The following is a 19,749-nucleotide window of genomic DNA, read 5'->3' as shown; positions in this document are numbered from 1 at the left end:
CATTTAAGTCAAGTCCAAATGTGGGCAAGGTTCTTTGGGTACTATTCCTCTTGATTCAAATATCTGTGAACTACACAAGATATTTACATAAACCACAATGATGGAACAGCAGAACCATAACATACTGTTCTTGTCTCCCCTCTCATTTTTAATATATATCATCAAAAGTCACTAGAAGGTTCAGGTGCAGTGGTGCATGCCTGTAATTCCAGTGACTAGGGAGACTGGGGCAGGAGGATCACAAGTTCAAAGCCAACCTCAGCAACTTACTGAGGCCCTAAGAGACTAAGGGAGATCTCATCTTAAAATAAAACATAAATAGGGGAAGGGAGTGTTGCTGAGTGGTTAAGTATCCCTAGGCTCAATTTCTGGTACCAAAGAAAAAAAAATCACTACAAGGAATCAGTAGACCCTTTTAGAAACTCCCTTAAGAACATCTCCAAATTCACTAGTTCATAAGGCAATCTCCTCCAAGTTACTGTGACAATTTTGCCAGTTGGTTCACAACTACTAAGCAAGAATTGTCATTTTCTAGCCCTGATCATCTATTTTCTCATCAACTTTACAGCTTCCTCTAACAGATGGTTCTCCCTTTCTCCAGCCTTACTGCTCATTTTCCAGCCACTGCCTGCCAGCCAGTTCACAATAAGGGCCATATATTTTCATATTTTGCTATGGAAACAGTCCACTCTCAGGAAACAATTTCTGTTATCTATATCAAAACTTAGTGACTCAAGACAAAAACAATTTATGTATTTTGATACTCCTGTGAGTTGCAAGGTCTAATCTCAGCTGGGCACTCTCCTTAGGCTAGATCAACTAGAGGAGTTGAGCTTTAGCCAACGTGTTTTTTTTTTAATAATAAAAAATGACTGTTCTCATATTCTTCACATGCAATCTCAGAGCACCTATACAACATGCAAAAGCAAGTTACAAGGTCTTATTTTCATGAGAGCAACAATGTCACTATCATCTTGTTTTGTTGGACAAGTTCATGGCAGGGATTAGATACAAGGAAAGGAAAAACAAACTACAGTTCTGAACGGGAGAAACAGCAAAGAAAACTTTGTATTTTTAATTCACATACCATGCCAATACCTTCTAACCTGAATAAATATATCAGGAAATTAAAATGTGTTAAATTTCTGTGGAAGTAAATGGTATACTAAGAATGATGACATAAAAATGATGGGACTTAAAAAAATCTACTCAAGTTTTGGTACATTATTTCTAATTTTATAACATCTGTATACACAATTAAAATGAATTTCAGGGATGAGGAAGTTTTAGATTGTTAACTTATTTCTTTATTTTAATTTCTCAGTACACCAAGTAGTTGGCAGAAAAAGAAAAAAAACGAGTTATTAATCAGACATACTAAGAATAATGAATCTGTTTTTTAGTAAATGGACACTTGGAACCTAAAAATTTCAAAATTACAAATTAGCATATTTGTTGGGAAGATTTCTTGTTTGTTAAAGAGAATTCCTCAGGATTTTTAAATATGTTTTTTAAAATTTAACAAATATGAACACAATGTGGATGAAAGAATAAAGTGAGATGATATAGATGTATTATTTAGTAGCAAAATTTCAAAAACAAAAATCTGTGCACAGGTATGTGTTAGAGCATATTCTTTATTTTAATTAAGCTTGAAGTTATTTTATTATTTTAATAATTTAAAGAAATGTTGAAAATTATTACTTTCATGGCATAATTGTTATTGGCTTAAAAAGCAAGTGATTATAAAAGGGAAGAAATTTGTTTATGGTTACCTTAATTATAATAAAATTTACATCTAAGCATCATATGTTAATTGTAACTTCATTAATAACAATATAGAAGAAAATTTAGTACCTCAACTTCCTCAAGTAGTGATGAATTCGTCTACTTTAAGGTACTGAGTACTGATTATATTATATATATTATATTATATAATATATACTGATTATATTATATATATTTTTTCCTAAATGGCATAATTGTAAACATTCACAATCTTCCTAGGCTATGAACAATTTAGGAAATAACGTTTTTTTCTAATTTTTCAAAAATTCTCATGACTCTTAAATGACTATTGTGTTTTGTTTTTTTTTAAAGAGAGAGAGAACTTTTTAATATTTATTTTTTAGTTTTCGGTGGACACAACATCTTTATTTTATTTTTACGTGGTGCTGAGGATCAAACCCGACGCCCCACACATGCCAGGCGAGCACGCTACCACTTGAGCCACATCCCCAGCCCAACTGTTGTGTTTTTTTGAGGAAGTACAGTCAGTAGTTTATGCAGAATGAATAGAAATATCAGATGCTAAATCTAGATTTATTTTTTATATTGTAATATTATTTGTATGATTACACTAATATACTTTAAGATCCCATAGTGATTGATGATTTTTATGTTTCTTATCTAGAAGCATAAACTTTATTAAATTAACAAATAAAAACATTAAGTGACTGGTTTGAAAATGTATTAACTGTCTTTAGAAAAGACCAACTATACAAATTCATCCATAAAAGAGAAAAGAGCTCCCACTATATAATTAAATGAACTAAAGTACAAAATTGTTTCCTCGGAGTTCACTGCTAGGTATATAGAGACCCACAAGAGCCTGTTTTAGTAGGTAGATCAGTCATTCAGTTATGAACATCCTTGGCCTACTCATTCCCTCAAAAGTTGTAGCCCCCTAATTCTATTTACAGCTAGATTTGTAGATCCTTAGGAACTTAACATATAATCTTTCTCATTAGGAGTCTGATATTAATGCACTTACTAAATTTTACCCTGAGAGTTTTTGTAACTGGTTTTTTGGCAAGGCTCTAACCTCCCTCCACTTCCTCTCTCAGGTCTTTGTATCTGCATTGTCTCATCCATCATAGGGACACAGCATGTGTTCAGTAAAGAATTTATGAATGAAAGTATAAGCTTATGTGAGTAAAACTATCGGATTTTGGTGATTTATTTTTATTGTTTGTAACTTTCAATGCCCACCTCTAGTTATCAGAATCATCCCATGATAGTTGTATATGAATGAAGCCAAAAATTATCTATGGATTTAAAACTATAAAAATAGAAAAGGAAAATATTATCTTTGTCTTGTATGTACAATTGTTGTATGCTGAGATCTATAAAGGGAAAATCACAGTGAATAAGACATATTTTACAGTATTAGCTCATTAAAATAGTCACTTTATTTTTTGTGTGATCCTACTGTTTAGAAGAAAAAAGTACACATATAATTTTATCTTCAAGCTACTCTTCCAGAAGCAGAAGTTATAAAATAATGATGTTAATAGCCATAATTTGTGTTCAGCATGTGGAAAAGTTTACTTTTTGTACATATAATGTCCTTTAGTACAATCAGCAAACTTCTGAAATAAGTATTGTCTCCACTTAACAGAAAAAGAAGTAAAATAAGAGAAGCCAAGCAATTAGGTCACAAAGCTAGTCAATGGCAGAACTGCAATCTATGAGAATCAGAAGCAGCACTATCTGGTTAGCTCTAGGTTTTGGAAGATCATCCATGGCTATAAGCTTAAAGACTAAAGCAAGCCACTCAGAGAGTTGAAAATTAGAGAGGACATAGGAAGGAGGAAAAGACAACAGAGAAAGGAAGCCCATTTTTCTTTACCAGTATGATTTTCAAACCCCCTACTCTCTTTACCATCTAGCCACTTGGTGCAGATCATATTCCTGAGCCTGACCTAATGGGCTTCTGAAATCAGATCATTTTTAGCATTACATTTTGAAAATTTCAAGATATTTCTTCAGCACATTCTGACAGTTTGAGAGACATTGACTATGGTGGATTCAAATAACTCAAGAAATGAGAATAGTAATAAAGTAAAACATAGATACAGACCCCCACAGATAAGAGGTTTACTTTTAGAATGGTTTAAGAAATTATTTAGATTTCTGATGTCATGTCTTTAAAAAGAGGATGCTTTATGGATCTGAATAAAAGTGAAACTCTTAATAGTGAACACACTTAGGGAAAAAATGTAAAAAACAGCATATAAACAAAACTTTTTTTTAGTTAGATATATTGAATTAGATCACCCTGATGCAATTACTCCAAGGTTACAAATAATAAGAGTTCCAGTAGGTGTTTATTTTTTTCTCATTTTCATTAAATTCCCTCATAGTAGATAAAAAAGTTTCTTAATTGGTACTGATTTGCAAATATATTGAATTTAAACATGTCAAAATAAATTAGATTTGTCTCTCTGTAGAAAGAAAGCAATAGAGCCAGATCGAATCCCAGTGAAATTTTATAGTATCTATTTACAAACACTTTTATATCCTAAACTGCATGGCATTTAAAATAATTAGGAGCTTTATGCAACGTGTATAACATTTACTTTTATTTTTACTCCTTGAGCACAATAATAAAAGTAGGCTCTAAATTGTATAATAATTGTTTTATCTATGTTTATACTGTAAATCTGGGTCTAACATTTGGACAATGTAAATTGTGTTATTTTAGTATAGTCATTAGATGAGTCAGATATAGTTAAGTGTATTTAATTGAAAGAGATTTTTTTTAAATCTGTGTTCTCAATAATAATTTGAAATGTTAAACAAGAGCAATTTATGTCTTCAAAAAAAATTGAAATATTTTGCTTATAAATTATAAAGCAGGTGATTTTTTCTGGTTCATGAATTTATTGACAAGATGTATTTTAAAACAAGAGGTTTTGATTAATTTTGGTCAATTTTCTTACTAAAATCCAGCTCTTTGTGATGTATACATAAAACATAATATTATTCAGCAATAAAGCAAAATGAGATATCATGTCATAAAAACATGGAGAAAATTTATGTAAACATTGATAAGGAAAGAAGTTAGTCTGAAGAGACTGTGTGATTCCAAATGCATGGCATCCTGGAAAATGCAAGAATATAGTGACAGTGAACAGACATTGCAAGAGGTTCAGGAAAAGAGAAGGAGTAGTCTGAAAAATAGTAGATTTTTCATATTGGCTGCACCAATTTGCAGTCCCACCAGCAATGTATGAGTGTGCCTTTTTCCCCACATCCTCACCAACATTTATTATTGTTTGTCTTCATAATAGCTGCCATTCTTACTGGAGTGAGATGCTATCTTAGAGTAGTTTTGATTTGCATTTCTCTAATTGCGAGAGATGATGAACATTTTTTCATATATTTGTTAATTGATTGTATATCCTCTTCTGAGAAGTGTCTGTTCATGTCCTTGGCCCATTTATTGATTGGGATATTTGAGTTTTTGGCACTTAGCTTTTTGAGTTATTTATATACCCTAGAGATTAATACTCTATCTGATGTGTGGGGGGTAAAAATTTGCTCCCAAGATGTAGGCTCTCTATTCACCTCACAGATTGTTTCTTTTGCTGAGAAGAAACTTTTTAGTTTGAGTCCATCCCATTTATTGATTCTTGGTTTTAATTCTTGCACTATAGGAGTCTTATTAAGGAAGTTGGGGCCTAATCCCACATGATGAAGATTAGGACCTACTTTTTGTTCTATTAGATGCAGAGTCTCTGGTTTAATTCCTAGGTCCTTGATCCACTTTGAGTTGAGTTTAGTGCATGATGAGAGATGGGGGTTTAATTTCATTTTGTTGCATATGGATTTCTAGTTTTCCCAGCACCATTTGTTGAATTTCTTTTCTCCAATGAATGTTTTTGGCGCCTTTGTCTAATATAAAGCATTACAGACAATATGGAAAGCAGTATGGAGATTTCCTGAAAAACTGGGAATGGAACCACCATTTGACCCAGCTTTCCCTGTCCTCAGTCTATACCCAAAGGTCTTAAAAACAGCATACTACAAGGACAAAGCCACATCAATGTTTATAGCAGCACAATTCACAATAGCTAAACTGTGGAACCAAACTAGATGCCCCTCAGTAGATGAATGGATTAAAAAATGTGGCATATATACACAATGGAATGTTACTCAGCAATAAAAGAGAATAAAAAGCCATCCATTTTCAGGTAAATGGATGGCTTTGGAGAAAATAATGCTAAGCGAAGTTAGCCATTCCCCAAAAAACAAATGCTAAATGTTTTCTCTTATATAAGGTGACTGACACATAATGGTGTAGGGACAGGGAGCATGGGAGGAATAGAAGAACTCTAGATAGGGCAGACAGGTGGGAGGGGAAAGGAGGGGGCAGGGGGTTATCAATGATCGTGGAATGTGATAGACATCTTTATCCAAACTACATGTATAAAGACATGAATTGATGTGAACATACTTTATATACAGAGATATGAAAAATTGTGCTCTATATATGTAATAAGAATTGTAATGCATTCCACCATCATGTATTTAAAAAATAAAATCAATACAAAAAATAGAGAAAAAATAATAGATTTTTAGGTTAGTCTGTGGCAGGTTCATTAATAACTAATCCCAAGGGAGGACTTCCCTTGTCTGGACAGCAAAGAGCATCACTATGCCACCCTAGTTGTCCCTTGACTTCTCTCCATTGCATCCTGGGCTGCATGACCTTGATAAGACAGAACACATCCATGTGTAACAAGTTATATGAAGCATTGTTTGTTAATAGCTATGCTAATAGGAAGGAGGTGGTAGTTCATTGCTGTTTTAATTTGCATGTCTTTGCCAGGTTCATGTTAGTATTTTTTTCTATAATTATTTATTGTATGATATTTGTCACATACCATTTATGTTTTGTCTTAGAATATTTATTCAAGTCCTTTGTCCATTTTATACTTGGACTGTTAGTTGAGGGATATCTTCACACCCTTTTCATTGGAGCATAATTCATAGTAGCCAGGAAATGAATCAACCTAAGTTCCCATTAATGGATGAATGGAGAAATCAAACTTGGCATATACAGTGGAATGTTGTTCAGCCCTAAAATACACAGAAACCCTGCCATTTGCAACAAAGATAAACCTGGAATATGTTATGTTTGATGAAATAGGCCAGACATAGAAAGAAATATGGCATAATCTCATTTATACATGGAATCTAAAAAACGTTGAACTCATAAGATCATAAAGGAATGATTGTTATCAGGGACTGGATGGTGAGGGAGAATTGAGTGATTTTAGTCAAGAGATAACAAAATTTTACTTAGGAGAAGTAAGTTAAAGAGATCCTTTGTACAATATGGTGACTTATAGTTTATGATAAGGTATTATATGCTTGAAAATTACTTAGAGTAGATTTTAAGTATTCTCACCAGAAGTAAATATGTGAAATTATCCCTATATTAACTAATTTAATTTTGTCACTACACAATGTATATATTTCAAATGCTGTACAACATAAATACCTGTGCTTTTAATTGTCATTTAAAATATAAATGATAATAAGAAGGAAATAAAAAATAATTCAGTAGCTATCAAGGTTTTCTGGAAGGATCTATAAATAGTTAAATGCTAGGCATTATGAAACTATCATTATCTAATATTTTTCTCAATAACAAAAACAAAAATAATGCCTATTAATTAAAAAAAATATATGGCTGTTTTACATAGAAATTTAGGGAGTCTGATACAATGCAAATAGTAATATGAACAAGATAACCAAATTTAAAATTTGTTTCTATTATAGTTTGTTTTATAATAAAAATATTGTTTAAGCTTGCCTGTAAGAATTAATTAAGGTGATTTCAGAATTTTTGTGAAAAACTGTCAACTTGTTTTAAAATAGCCAATAAAATACAGAACTGCCATTAGGGAGTTAGAAATGTTTCTCTTCGAGATATTCCAAGGCACATGGCCATCACACCCAATTTAGAGCATGTCTTATGAAAGACCTTATAATGAAGGTCCTTCCTGAAGGCCTGAACCCATTAGTCTTTCTAGTATTGGATGTCCATATCTGTTAAAGACATACAGTTTACTTTGGTATACCATTTACTTGATATATTGAATCTTTGGCTCCATAGTTCTCTTATTTTTCACAATTAAAAATTATTTTTTATGATTTTTTATTTTTTTATTTTATTTTTTGTGATGTTTTAATCTTATAGAAATAGAAGACAAAACATTCCATAAACTAAATCTTATTTCAATTCAGTGAGCACATATGAACCCTGTTTTGAGTGCTTCTTTAATTTTGTGTACTTTTTGTGAGTCTTACCAACAATAAATTCAGTTTTGAAAATTGGTATTCTTGAATTTCAGAGACCCAGTAACTTTTCATTTTGAGTCAAGCATTAGAAAGTTAAATTAGAATTCATCTAATCTTCCCAGAGGGAGGGGAAAATAGAGGATATGGGGGCAGGAAAAGACAGTGGAATGAGATGGACATCACTTTAAGTACATATATGCAGAGATGAATGGTGTGACTCTACTTTGTGTACAACCAAAGATATGAAAAATTGTGTTCTATATGTGTAATATGAATTGTAATGCATTTTCTGTCATATATAATGAATTAAAATTTAAAAAAAAACAGTTAAATTAGAAGAGGGCTACTGATACACTACATGCTATAAATGAATGTATTGCAGGGATATGAATTAATAGTGAAATATTTGTTTTTTCAGTCTTCTGAGAAACTCCTTATTTGGCCATAATTATTTCTTCTGAAATTAAATAATAGATTTTGATCATACTCACTGGAAAGAAAAGAAAGAATGATAAATCACATTTTATCAGTCAAAAAAATGGTAGAACTGAAAACGTGTTAGTATATACATTTATTTAAAAAAAAAAACCTACCAGCCTATAAAACAAATTTCGTTCCATGATGCTTTAAAAAGTAAATGTCCATTAATTGCCAAAATTTGATAGTTCATAAAATTCATATAAAATACTTAAGTATCCTTTGTCAGTTGGAAATATCACACTGGGCTTCAATTATTTCATAATACTTATGCAGTGTCCCATTCCTTAGTTTCATTCTCCCTATTCATTTATACCCAGCCCACATTATTTCATTTGGTTTTGATTCTACCTCCTCTGTTCATCTGACCTTATAGCCCTGATTTACACCAACTCCTTCATTTTACATTCAAATTATATGTGACTCCAAGTAGAGTATGTAATTTGCCCAATAATGTAAGTGATACTTTCCAGGGCACAAAACAATAATAAAATAGGTCTTCCTGGCAATAAATAGAAAAGAATTGAGATTTTGCAATCTAATGTTCATTATCAGAGAGGTTCATTTAATTCTAGCTAGGAGAAAATTGTGTTTTTATAGTATGTTTTTATTCTCATAAAAAGAAGTGTGCTGCAACAATTAAGACAAGGGTTAATGAGAAGATATTTTGTCTAGAAGTAAATCTGTTTTAAACATTCACTAACAAATAGAAATATAAATGCTCTTAGTGGTATGCATAGGATTTAAATGCCTTCTAAATTATGCCAGTTTCTTCACCCCATGACAATATTTGCATCCTCATTTTGAAGTTACGATAAAAAATGAACACAAAATATTATTTTTAATATTTGAAAAATGAGATGGAAATTTTATGTTAAAGATAAAAGATTATTAGCAGTCATATTATATATATAAATATTTGTATATATATTATTAAGACTAAAAAAGAGGTTAACTATAGAATATATCAAACTTAGCTCATCTCACTAACAAAATAAGCAAGTAATATCTACTTCCTCAAAAAAGAAATTCAGTTTTTCAAAAAATTTCCAATCTATGACTATAACCCATCTGATTTCAAAAAGTTTTCTTACATCCAATTTCTTTTTTATATAAAAATTTTAATATATATATATATATATATATATATATATATGACAGCATAATGCCTTACAATTCTTATTATATAGAGAGAGCACAATTTTAATATCTATGGTTGTATGCATAGTATATTCACACCAATTCGTGTCTTCATACATGTACTTTAGATAGTAATGATCATCACATTCCACCCTCATTAATAACCCCATGCCCCCTCCCTCCCCCTCCAACCCCTCTGCCCTATCTAGAGTTCCTCTATTCCTCCCATGCTCCCACTCCCTATCCCACTATGAGTCAATGTTTATAGCAGCACAATTCACAATAGCTAAACTGTGGGACCAAACTAGATGCCCTTCAAAAGATAAATGGATAGAAAAAAATGTTGTATATATACACAATGGAATATTACTCAGCAATAAAACAGAATAAAATCATAGCATTTGCAATTAAATGGATGCAGTTAGAGAGATAATGCTAAGTGAAGTTAGCCAATCCCAAAAAACCAATGCCTAATGTTTTCTTTGACATAAGGAGGCTGATTCATAGTGGGATAGGGAGAAGGAGCATGGGGGAAATAGAGGAACTCTGCATAGGGCAGTTGGGTTGGAAGGGAAGGGAGGTGCATAGGGTTATTAATAATGGTGGAATGTGATGATCATTATTTTCCAAAGTAGAGGTATAAAAACATGAATTGGTGTGAATATACTGTATACAACCAGAGATATGAAAAATTGTGCTTTATATGTGTAATAAGAATTGTAATGCATTCCACTGTCATATATAAAAAAAAGATTGAGGCCACAGGTTAATCTTACAGAAATCAGATGGGATAGAAAAAAGATGAAGAAATGTTGCGAGGACCTATACTTAACCCTTTTTTAAATCTATCAAAAATGGATGACATTAAATTATTGTGAATTATAGAGAATGATTGCTTGGTATAAATTTATGAAGATAGTTATGATAGCCTACTTATGATTACCAATTTATAAAATAATATTTTGAAAATGAAATAAGGTATTAATGAATATTTTTGAAGTCATATAGATACCAAATTACTAGAGAAATAATATGTCTACAGTTAAGCAAAATAAGTGAATTAAAAGGAAATGTGAATTTTGTTATGCTATCCATTCAAATACTTTGATATAGTTAAAAATTTATAGTAGATCAGGATTAGGATAAGAAAAAAATTATATGAAGCCCATATGCTTAAATATGAACACAAGAGCAATATTTTATTTCAAAAATTTGAGTTAGCAAATGCATGTAACTATTGGTTTCAGTCCAGAAGTTACTTTGGAAATTGAAAATAATTTTGTATGTAATATGGCAGATAATAGAATAATATTATGTTTCATTTTAGTTAATATAATATATATTATAAGGCATTCTAACCAGGATCATTTGCATAATTTTGAACATCATTTTTAGATTTGAAGTTTTAATATGGTATTTTCTCTGAAGCACCAGATAGTGGTATTACTCAAATAAACTTGCACATGTATAATATTACACACACTCTATTATTAATATCAAAACTCTTATCACTCCAAATAAATAGATACTCCTACACATCACTTAGAATGGCCATAATCTTGAACACTGACAACAACAAATGTTGGTAAGAATAAGGAGCAACAGGAACTCTCATTAATGAAAAGAACAAAAATCTGTATATCTACTTGGTCAGTTTCTTAAAAACTAAACCAAATCTTACCCTATGATCCAGAAGTCATACTCCTCTGTGTTTACCCAAAGAGGTTGAAAATTTATGGCCATACAAACCGTGTAAACTGATTTTTATAGCACCTTTATTCTCAATTGTCAAAACATGGAAGCAACAAAGGCTTCTTCGTATATGGAGATAAACTTCAGTGCTTCTAGTTCATATAATATTATTCAGCTGTAAAATAAATGAGGTAGCAAGCCATGAAAAGATGAAGAAGAAGGCTAAGTGCATATTATGAATCTGAATAGTGGCTGTATAGTATGATTTCAATTGTAAAGTCTCCATACTTTATGAGTCCATTTCTCTATAATGTTTCTGGAGAAGGCAAAACTGGACCTACAAAAAAGATAAGTGTTTGTTAGGGACTGAACAAATAGGTGAAGTGCCAAGAGTATTGAGGGCAATAAAAATTCTTTGTATGATACTATAATGGTGTATATTGTTCATTAAACACTTGTCCAAACCACAGAATATGTAACACCAAAATTAAAACATAAAGTAAACTATTGATTTGAGGTGGATATGACATGTAATCCAGTTTCATCAACTGTCTCAAAAGTAGCACTGTAACATGGGATGAGGTTAATGGAGGAGGCTATGTACATGTAGGAGCAGAAGGTATATGGGTGGAATCTTTTAAGTTTCCCTCAATTTTTCTGTGAACCTAAAGTAACTTTAAAAAATAATCTTAAATAAATAAATTGCTATCTCTAAATTTACAGACCTCCTCCAGTAAGTGAACTTGCAGCCAGGGGGACCACAGTTGGTGTAATTTCTGCTGCAGCCATCAATCAATCAAAGTATTGTGTACTCCATTGTTTCAGGAAATGAAGAAGGTGAGTTGATTTTTAGCTTGTGTTTTCACAAGAAACCAATGAAATTGCCAGTGACTCACTATTACTAGACACTGTTGCCCCTAGAGCCAGTGCTCAACATCTTACTTTCCTCATTGCATTTCTTTTTTTTTTTTTTTTGCTAATATGATGCCATTATGCCTCCTGCCTAGATAAAAAATTAGCTTCCTATTTATTTATTTTTACATTTATTTATTGGACTTCCAGCATCTAACTAAAGCTGTAGTCCTTCTATTGGTTACAACACTTTTCCTCTCAACTTCCATCTGTTTTTTTCCCTTGAAGATAGCAATGTGATTCTATTTATTATCATCTATCCCTCGAAGTTACTGTTTTACATTTAATTCATTTGTTATTTCATTCAACAAATATTTATTATACATCTATTATGGACTAATTTTTCTTTCAGCCTCTAGGGATAGAACAGTAAACAAAATAGATCCCTACACTCATAGGATTTAACAGTCCAATGAGAGGTGATGGATAATAAAAATTATCAAATGTATAAATATGTAATATTTTAGATGGTCATAAGTGATATGGAGAAAAGTGAGGAAAGGATGTGGAGAATCCAAAAGGTGCAGCATTATAAACTGAAAAATGTTCTGTGTTTTTCACTTTAAAAAATATATTTATATATTTGCATATATACAAATTTATAAAATATAGAAATCAGATGAAAATATTTAAGATAATTAGAATCATAAGTAATTTGAAAATATAACCTACATATTAAATAACCCATTTGTTCTTTAAGTTAAAGTTCTTAGCAGACCACTAATCCATAGAGTAAGATCCATTAAATTATTGAAAGTATAGTTATTAGGAAAACCAGAAAATATTTGGTGAAGCAAAATTAAATTTTAGATACGTCTTTTTAAAAGACGTATCTAAAATGTTTTACTATTGTAGAAGACCATCTGAACCTGTGGTGGTGAGTAGCGTATTATACACCACTTTTCAAGCATAAAGACCACAGAAGCATTGATATCCAGAAGAATCTCAAAACAACACACATAATTAATTATAATTTTAAGGTATCATTTGGGGAAATACTGATGTCTATTATTTACAGGGCTGGAATATAGTTTCCAAAGCTGGTGCCTTATCACTTTCATACTTCACACTTTATAATTGCTACAATTAAGTGTTTTTGAAACCATACTAACTTTTAAAGAGAATTATTCCCTTGCAGATGTGAAGGAAATGACTAGTAACTGTATTTTAAATTCTAGGTAAGTTTGGAATCAATAACATCACAGGTGTCATCTATGTGACTGCCCCCCTGGATTACGAAACAAGAACAAGTTATGTACTTCGAGTCCAAGCCGATTCCCTGGAAGTGGTCTTCGCCAATCTCTGAGTTCCTTCAAAAAGTGAGTTATATTACTTAAGAGCTTGACAAGAATTTTATAGTGTTTCTGCTGATATTCTAGTTAAATATATTTGTAAATAAATTTCTCAGTGGAGAACAAAGGAATATCATTAATACCTGGAAATGATTATCATTCATTTTAATAGCTAGTATATGGCAATTCTGTGAGAGGTTTCATACTCTTGAAATGTCAAGGCAGTAAAATACTGTTGTCAAATTATGTATGTGATATTGTTAACATACCATTATTATCAGTATATTTTAAATAATAAACCTTTTTCTTAATTCATTGGAGAGACCCTGGATAAGCATATAAAACATAAACTATAATGGATGTGTATTTACTAGACATTGCCTGAACCATGTGGCTTCTTTTGTTTTAATATTTTTTAGTTGTCAATGAACCTTTCTTTTATTTACTTATATGTGGTGCTAAGAATCAAACCCAGTGCCTCATACATACTAGGGAAGAGCTCCATGACTGAGCCACAACTCCAGCCCCACCAGGTGGTTTCTTGTACTTACATATTTCCTTAAAGCAAAGGGAAAAACATTTTTAAATCGGTGACTAACAACAATCACAAATTACATGTAACATCATATTTAATCCACACCCATCTCTATAAAATGAAAAAATTTTAACCCCATCTTGCAAACACAAGAAAGTTTCAGTGGAACTTTAAAAAAAATGACAGTAAATGAAGAGTTGGAGTTTAAGACTGCTTTGTGAAGCTAAAATCTTTTCTCAACATTTCAGTGAAATATAGTTGACCCACACAGTAAACCAAGTGAAAGTCTATTTGTGAAAGGCACTGACACAAAATTTAAAAGATGTTGCAAATAATTGGATAAAGGTAATTTTTTTTATTTATTATAAACCTTATTTATTGAACAAGTTGAGGGAACTGTATAGTTGCTTGTGAAAGTACTATCTGATCATTTGAAAAAAAAACAGCTTATATACAATGTGTCTTTGAAATTAAAGGATTCAAATTGTTTTCAGTCAGAATGTATACTGGCAGAATTAAATTCCTTCAAAATAACAGACCACATTTTTTAAGCTTTAAAATCATTAACATGCAGTATTTTTTAAATATAAATACAGAGGATGCTTCAGCTTGTAAATTGAATTGTTTAAACAAGTTGACAAAATGTTAGGGTAGCTCTAAATTATAAAACATTGCACATACAAATAAATGGAAAAGATTAGTTGAAAATTTTGTAATGTTCCTTTGAAATAGTTGAAAAGCTTTAGAAAAAAATTTTGTTGAATATTTAGGTTGTAGAATGTGGCATTTCTTGAGAAAAACCTGTGATTTTTAGGAATAGAGATATAGGAAGTTCTTATAGTTAAATATAACAAAACTAGCTCCCATTACTGTAATTTAAATATAATTGTAAGGCTAATGAAAGTTTACCTAACGTATACATGTATATTTGTTTCTGCCTCTGTATGCATAGAGGTGAGATCAATTAGCACATTCAGAATTATCCTTTCAGAAATGCATGAAGTCTATAAAGCTAAATGTTAGTTTGTTTAATGCCTGATGCTCTGAATTTTGTTAACATCTCATAACTGACTTTTGCCCCTAAAACTTGAAATACAAACTCATATTTTTCAAACATAGTTTCATTTACTAATAACTGTTAATGGCCTGCAATCAATCCCTAGCCCATTAGCTATGCAAATACTAAGACCATTATGTAAATTGAGGTTAATTAATTAGTTTTCTGAAGGTTCTTCTATGCTTCAGAATTAGCTACCCTGTGGTCTTTAGCTCTACCATGATTAAGTGCCCCTGAGTTCAATCCCCAGTACCAAAAAGAAAAAAAAATTAAAGAAGCAACATCTAGATATAGAAAAAATTTCAAAAATGCTACTGCACAGTCAATAATCAATCATATTTTCAAATATTGGTCATTATTTTCTGTGCAAAATAGGGATGATTAAGCTAGGGCTTTGACCATTAACTTTTATTTTGTGTATTAATGGATGACTATTCTGTATATAATAACAATAACTATTCTGTATATAATAATAACAATTTATTTGCCTTGATTATTTTTCTGATAGTTGTGAAAAGCTATTTACTTATTTTAGTCATAAAATTCATTTTAATACATAAGTAAGATAAAGCAAGCAATAAATAAAATGAAATTTATTGAAATACAACAATTAAAATAAATGAAAATGTCTACCTAGGAGTAAGGTGCAATTATTCCTTATTGTATCATTTAGGGAACAAAAGAAAGATAAGTAAAATTTAATAAATTTTCTAATATCCCTCAACCAATCTCCAGTTGTCAGAATTCAAAATTATATCAACCTTAGTTCAAGCTAGTTTCTTGTAACTTATACATTATATTGCTTCCCAGGAGAATTGAGAAGTAGAATCTTGGCACATAGTAACAGGTCGTGTTAATTTTCTTCAAAAAAAATCAAAAGGTAATTAGCAAGCCTACTGATTGGTTTTTAAGTTAAGGTAAGCTTTATTAATTGTGACCTTCTATTAAGATAATATTTTGTCAGCTTTTTTACTATTGTGACCAAAAGACCTGACAAAAACAATCTTAGAGGAATAAAAATTGATTTGTGGCTCACAGTTTCAAAATTCTCCATCCATAGATGACCAAAAAGTTAGTGCCAAAGTTCTCCACTGTTTTGGACTGAAGGTGAGGCAGAATATCACAGCAAAAGAAGAAAAGCAGGTCAGGACATGGCAACAAGAAAGCAGAGAGTGCTCCACTCACCAGGGACAAAATGTAGACCCCAAAGGCATGCCGCCAGTGACCTGTTGTCTCCTCCAGCTACAACCTAATTGCCTACGGTTACCACACAGTTAATCCATTCAAGTGGATTAATGCACTGATTAGGTTAAGGTTCTCATAACCCAGTCATTTCAGAATCTTCATTGTCCTACACCTCATATCTAAACCACAACAGATAGCAAGTAAGATCTGATTGTAAAAATATCTTTTCAAATAAATAATTTTTCATTTGTTGCAGATTATTTAAACTTTAACAATATCTTCATATGACACAAATATAGAAAAAGATAAATAATCATGAAGATTAATTTAAAAAATCTCAATTATGAAGATATTTTCTAGAAGCTAAAGTAGTAAGAATCCCTTTGTCTATAAATCACAAATATGAAAAACTCAGTGTCAGAAAAGAATGAATTACAGTGTGGATTTCATGTCCATTCAAACCAAAAAGATCTTGAATAATGCATTTGTGAATTATTAAAAATGTCAGATTTAAGGAATTTATAGAGTAGAAGAAAGTATGTTGAAAAAGCAGTTTTTACATTCCAACTGTTTATTTTCTAAATAAGCAGAAAATGGTGATGAGGGATTTTAGCAGAATGACACTGTTGATAGGAAAAAAGTCACATTGATGGTCAGAGGATGCAAATCTTCTCAGTGGCAAAGGCTATAGAAAAGTTAAAGTGTGGCAATGCAGACATTAGGTACACTCTATCTAGACAGAGGCTTCTGAGAGCTTGTGGTTTCCTGCTCTGTGCCTTTTCACCTGGGTCTGATGGAGAGCATTCCCTGTACCTTTGTAAGTGTTAGTGTGTGTTCCCCCAAGTAGCTTCTCTTCAACTTACAGATGTGAACACTGCATTATAGAAACAGTAAGTCACCTTTCTAAATTTTACAGCTGGTCAGTAGAGAAGCCAGGATCTGCAGCCAATCACTTGAATAATTTTCTGTGTCTGCTCCTTTCTCTTTTTGAGGCGTTATATTCCACTCCACTAGACTGCAGATGTCTTCTCTCACTAACATTGCTTTAAGACTATGTATCCATTAAAGTCTTTAGTTTTTTCTGATTGTTTGCTTGTTTGTACGCTATTTATCATTAAAATGCCAAGTGCCCTAAGACAACCATTACACTTAATTCTGAAATGCTCATCAGCATGGGTTTCTCAGTACTTGTGGATCATGTCACTGTAAGCTAGTGGGGTATTGGGTTATTTTAAACCGATTTCTAATTTTTTCCCTAGTTATGCACAAAATATATTATAAACAGTGCCAGTCTGAAATAAGGGTCTCACAAAATACTAATTGCAATTCACTTTTGTCATGTTTGAAGAAGCAAGGAAGTATTCAAACCCCTCCCATTGTTTCAAGAGAGAGAGGTGTTTCCTAAAGAGATCTTAAGGTTGTATCCCTTCACATTTTGCCATAGCATCTGAATTTTCACGGTTTGTACTTTCAACAAAGTGAATGTGTATAGGTAACTAATGGTACCTTGCTTTCTTGACTATTACCTTGTGATTGAATTACTGTTTGTGTGGTGTAGCAGTTAAAAACACATTATTTTGTCATCACTTGTCTTTGTGCCTGTTTTCCCTACTAGAATTCAGATTTCATTTAGGTAGGTGTTATGCTTCTCCCTTCAAACTGACTTTTGTTTATGATTTTTTATTTGTTCATTCATTTTTACTTAAAGTCACTCCTTTTGATAAATTACTGGTTTTTGAGTTAGCAAAATATACTTTACATAAAATGTTTTGAAGCAAAATTACAGCACAAAGAGTAACATTACCCTTGACCTTTCTGGTATTTCACTTCTTGTTAAAAATGAGGAATTTAGATTTGCTAATATTTTTGTCTTTATGAAAGAAAGTCCCATCCCTTTTTTCTATCACCCTATTTTTGTGAATGGAAATTCTTACTCTATTCCATTATATACTGGATATTTGTAAATAGGTTTTGATTTTTATAGGAGCTCAAGATATGGGCTTGCCCTGAGTCTCAGAGGAGACTTTATAGTTGAAATTTGGGCAATCCTCTAACTGTTGAGACTATGGGAAATTTTGGAAATGAACCAAATGTACTTTGCATTGTAAGATGGTCATAAGCTTCACAAGCTTTTGGGGACCAGGATGGAATGTTATGGTTTGGGTATGAGATGTCCCCAAAACCTCATATGTGAGACAATGCAAGAAAGTTTAGAGGCAAAATAATTGAGTTATGAGAGCCTTAACCCAATCAGTGGAATAATCTCCCGATGGGATTAATTGAGTGGTAACTGAAGGCAGGTAAGGTGTATATGGAAGAGGTGGAGAATTTGGGGTGTAGCTTTGGGGTGTGTATTTGTATTTGGCAAGTGGAGATCTCTCTCCCTCTCTCTCTCTCTCTGCTTCCTGATCATCATGTGAGATGCTGCCCCTCACTGCACTCTTCAGTCATGATTTATGCCTCAACTCAATCCCTGAGGAACAGAGCCTGCTGTCTATGGACTGTGACCTCTGAAATCTTGAGCCCCAAAATAAGCTTTTCCTCCTCTACAGTTGTTATGGTCGGGTCTTCAAATCACAGTAGTGAAAAAGCTGACTAAAACATGGCCATAGACCATATTGTAGTTGATAATATTTCTGTTGGTTTATGAACTAAATTCTCCAAAGAAAATAGTTGGTACATTTACCGATTTTAGAAGATGAGTGCAATGCCAGTGATAGCATACTAATTTCTCTTTGTTTTCCTTTGAACATTCTTCCTTTATTTTCTATCATCTTTCTCTCTATGTGGATCGTGTTAAACTTTATTTATTTTAGAAACAAAATAAATCTTACTTATTTCAGAATACTATGAGTTTACATGAACAGTTCATTTACTAAAATCTATTCTCTTTCTCCACTGTATTCTTTAAAAGAACATTGTTCTCATTAGTCATTATGTTGTACAACAGATCACTTTAACTTATTCCTGCTATATAACTTAAATATTGCATTGCTTTTGGTAGTTCAGGCATTATAAGTCTGTATTTTGCCTATGTACAAGATAAGAACCATGAAAAACCATCACCACTTTCTCATGCACAGCATTTTTTCTTAATGGTCTGAACAAATAAAACATTATAGCTATGTTGCTTTTAATACAAGAGGACAGAACCAAGTCTGTTAACATTGTGGACAGAAAAGGAGTCCACAATAAAATAATTCTGCATGTGTATTTTACTCTTTTTTTTTTTGCTCTCTCACTCCTCTCTACACAAGTCAATCATCTTATTGTCCACAGAAGGGAAATCTAATATCATCATTCATTTCACAGAAACCTAATTTGTGCATGTTGGTTTGAAAGTAGTTTAACTCAGAATGGCCTTT

The 19,749-nt window shown here is 31.8% G+C and overlaps 1 protein-coding gene across 1 annotated transcript in view; it reads left to right on the top strand.

The window, feature by feature from the left end:
- Positions 1 to 19,749, top strand: part of LOC120885679 (protocadherin-15-like) — a 189,507-nt gene that overhangs the window by 94,899 nt on the left and 74,859 nt on the right. Inside the window, 3 exon segments of the mRNA XM_078027797.1 lie at positions 12,127 to 12,193; positions 12,195 to 12,240; positions 13,494 to 13,634. Of these exon segments, the coding sequence (XP_077883923.1) occupies positions 12,127 to 12,193; positions 12,195 to 12,240; positions 13,494 to 13,634 (254 nt within the window).

The sequence above is a fragment of the Ictidomys tridecemlineatus genome, chromosome 11 (assembly GCF_052094955.1).
Source record: "Ictidomys tridecemlineatus isolate mIctTri1 chromosome 11, mIctTri1.hap1, whole genome shotgun sequence".
NCBI lineage: Eukaryota > Metazoa > Chordata > Mammalia > Rodentia > Sciuridae > Ictidomys > Ictidomys tridecemlineatus.
The sequence above is the reverse complement of the archived record's forward strand: the minus strand, read 5'-3'. Positions and strand labels throughout refer to the sequence as shown.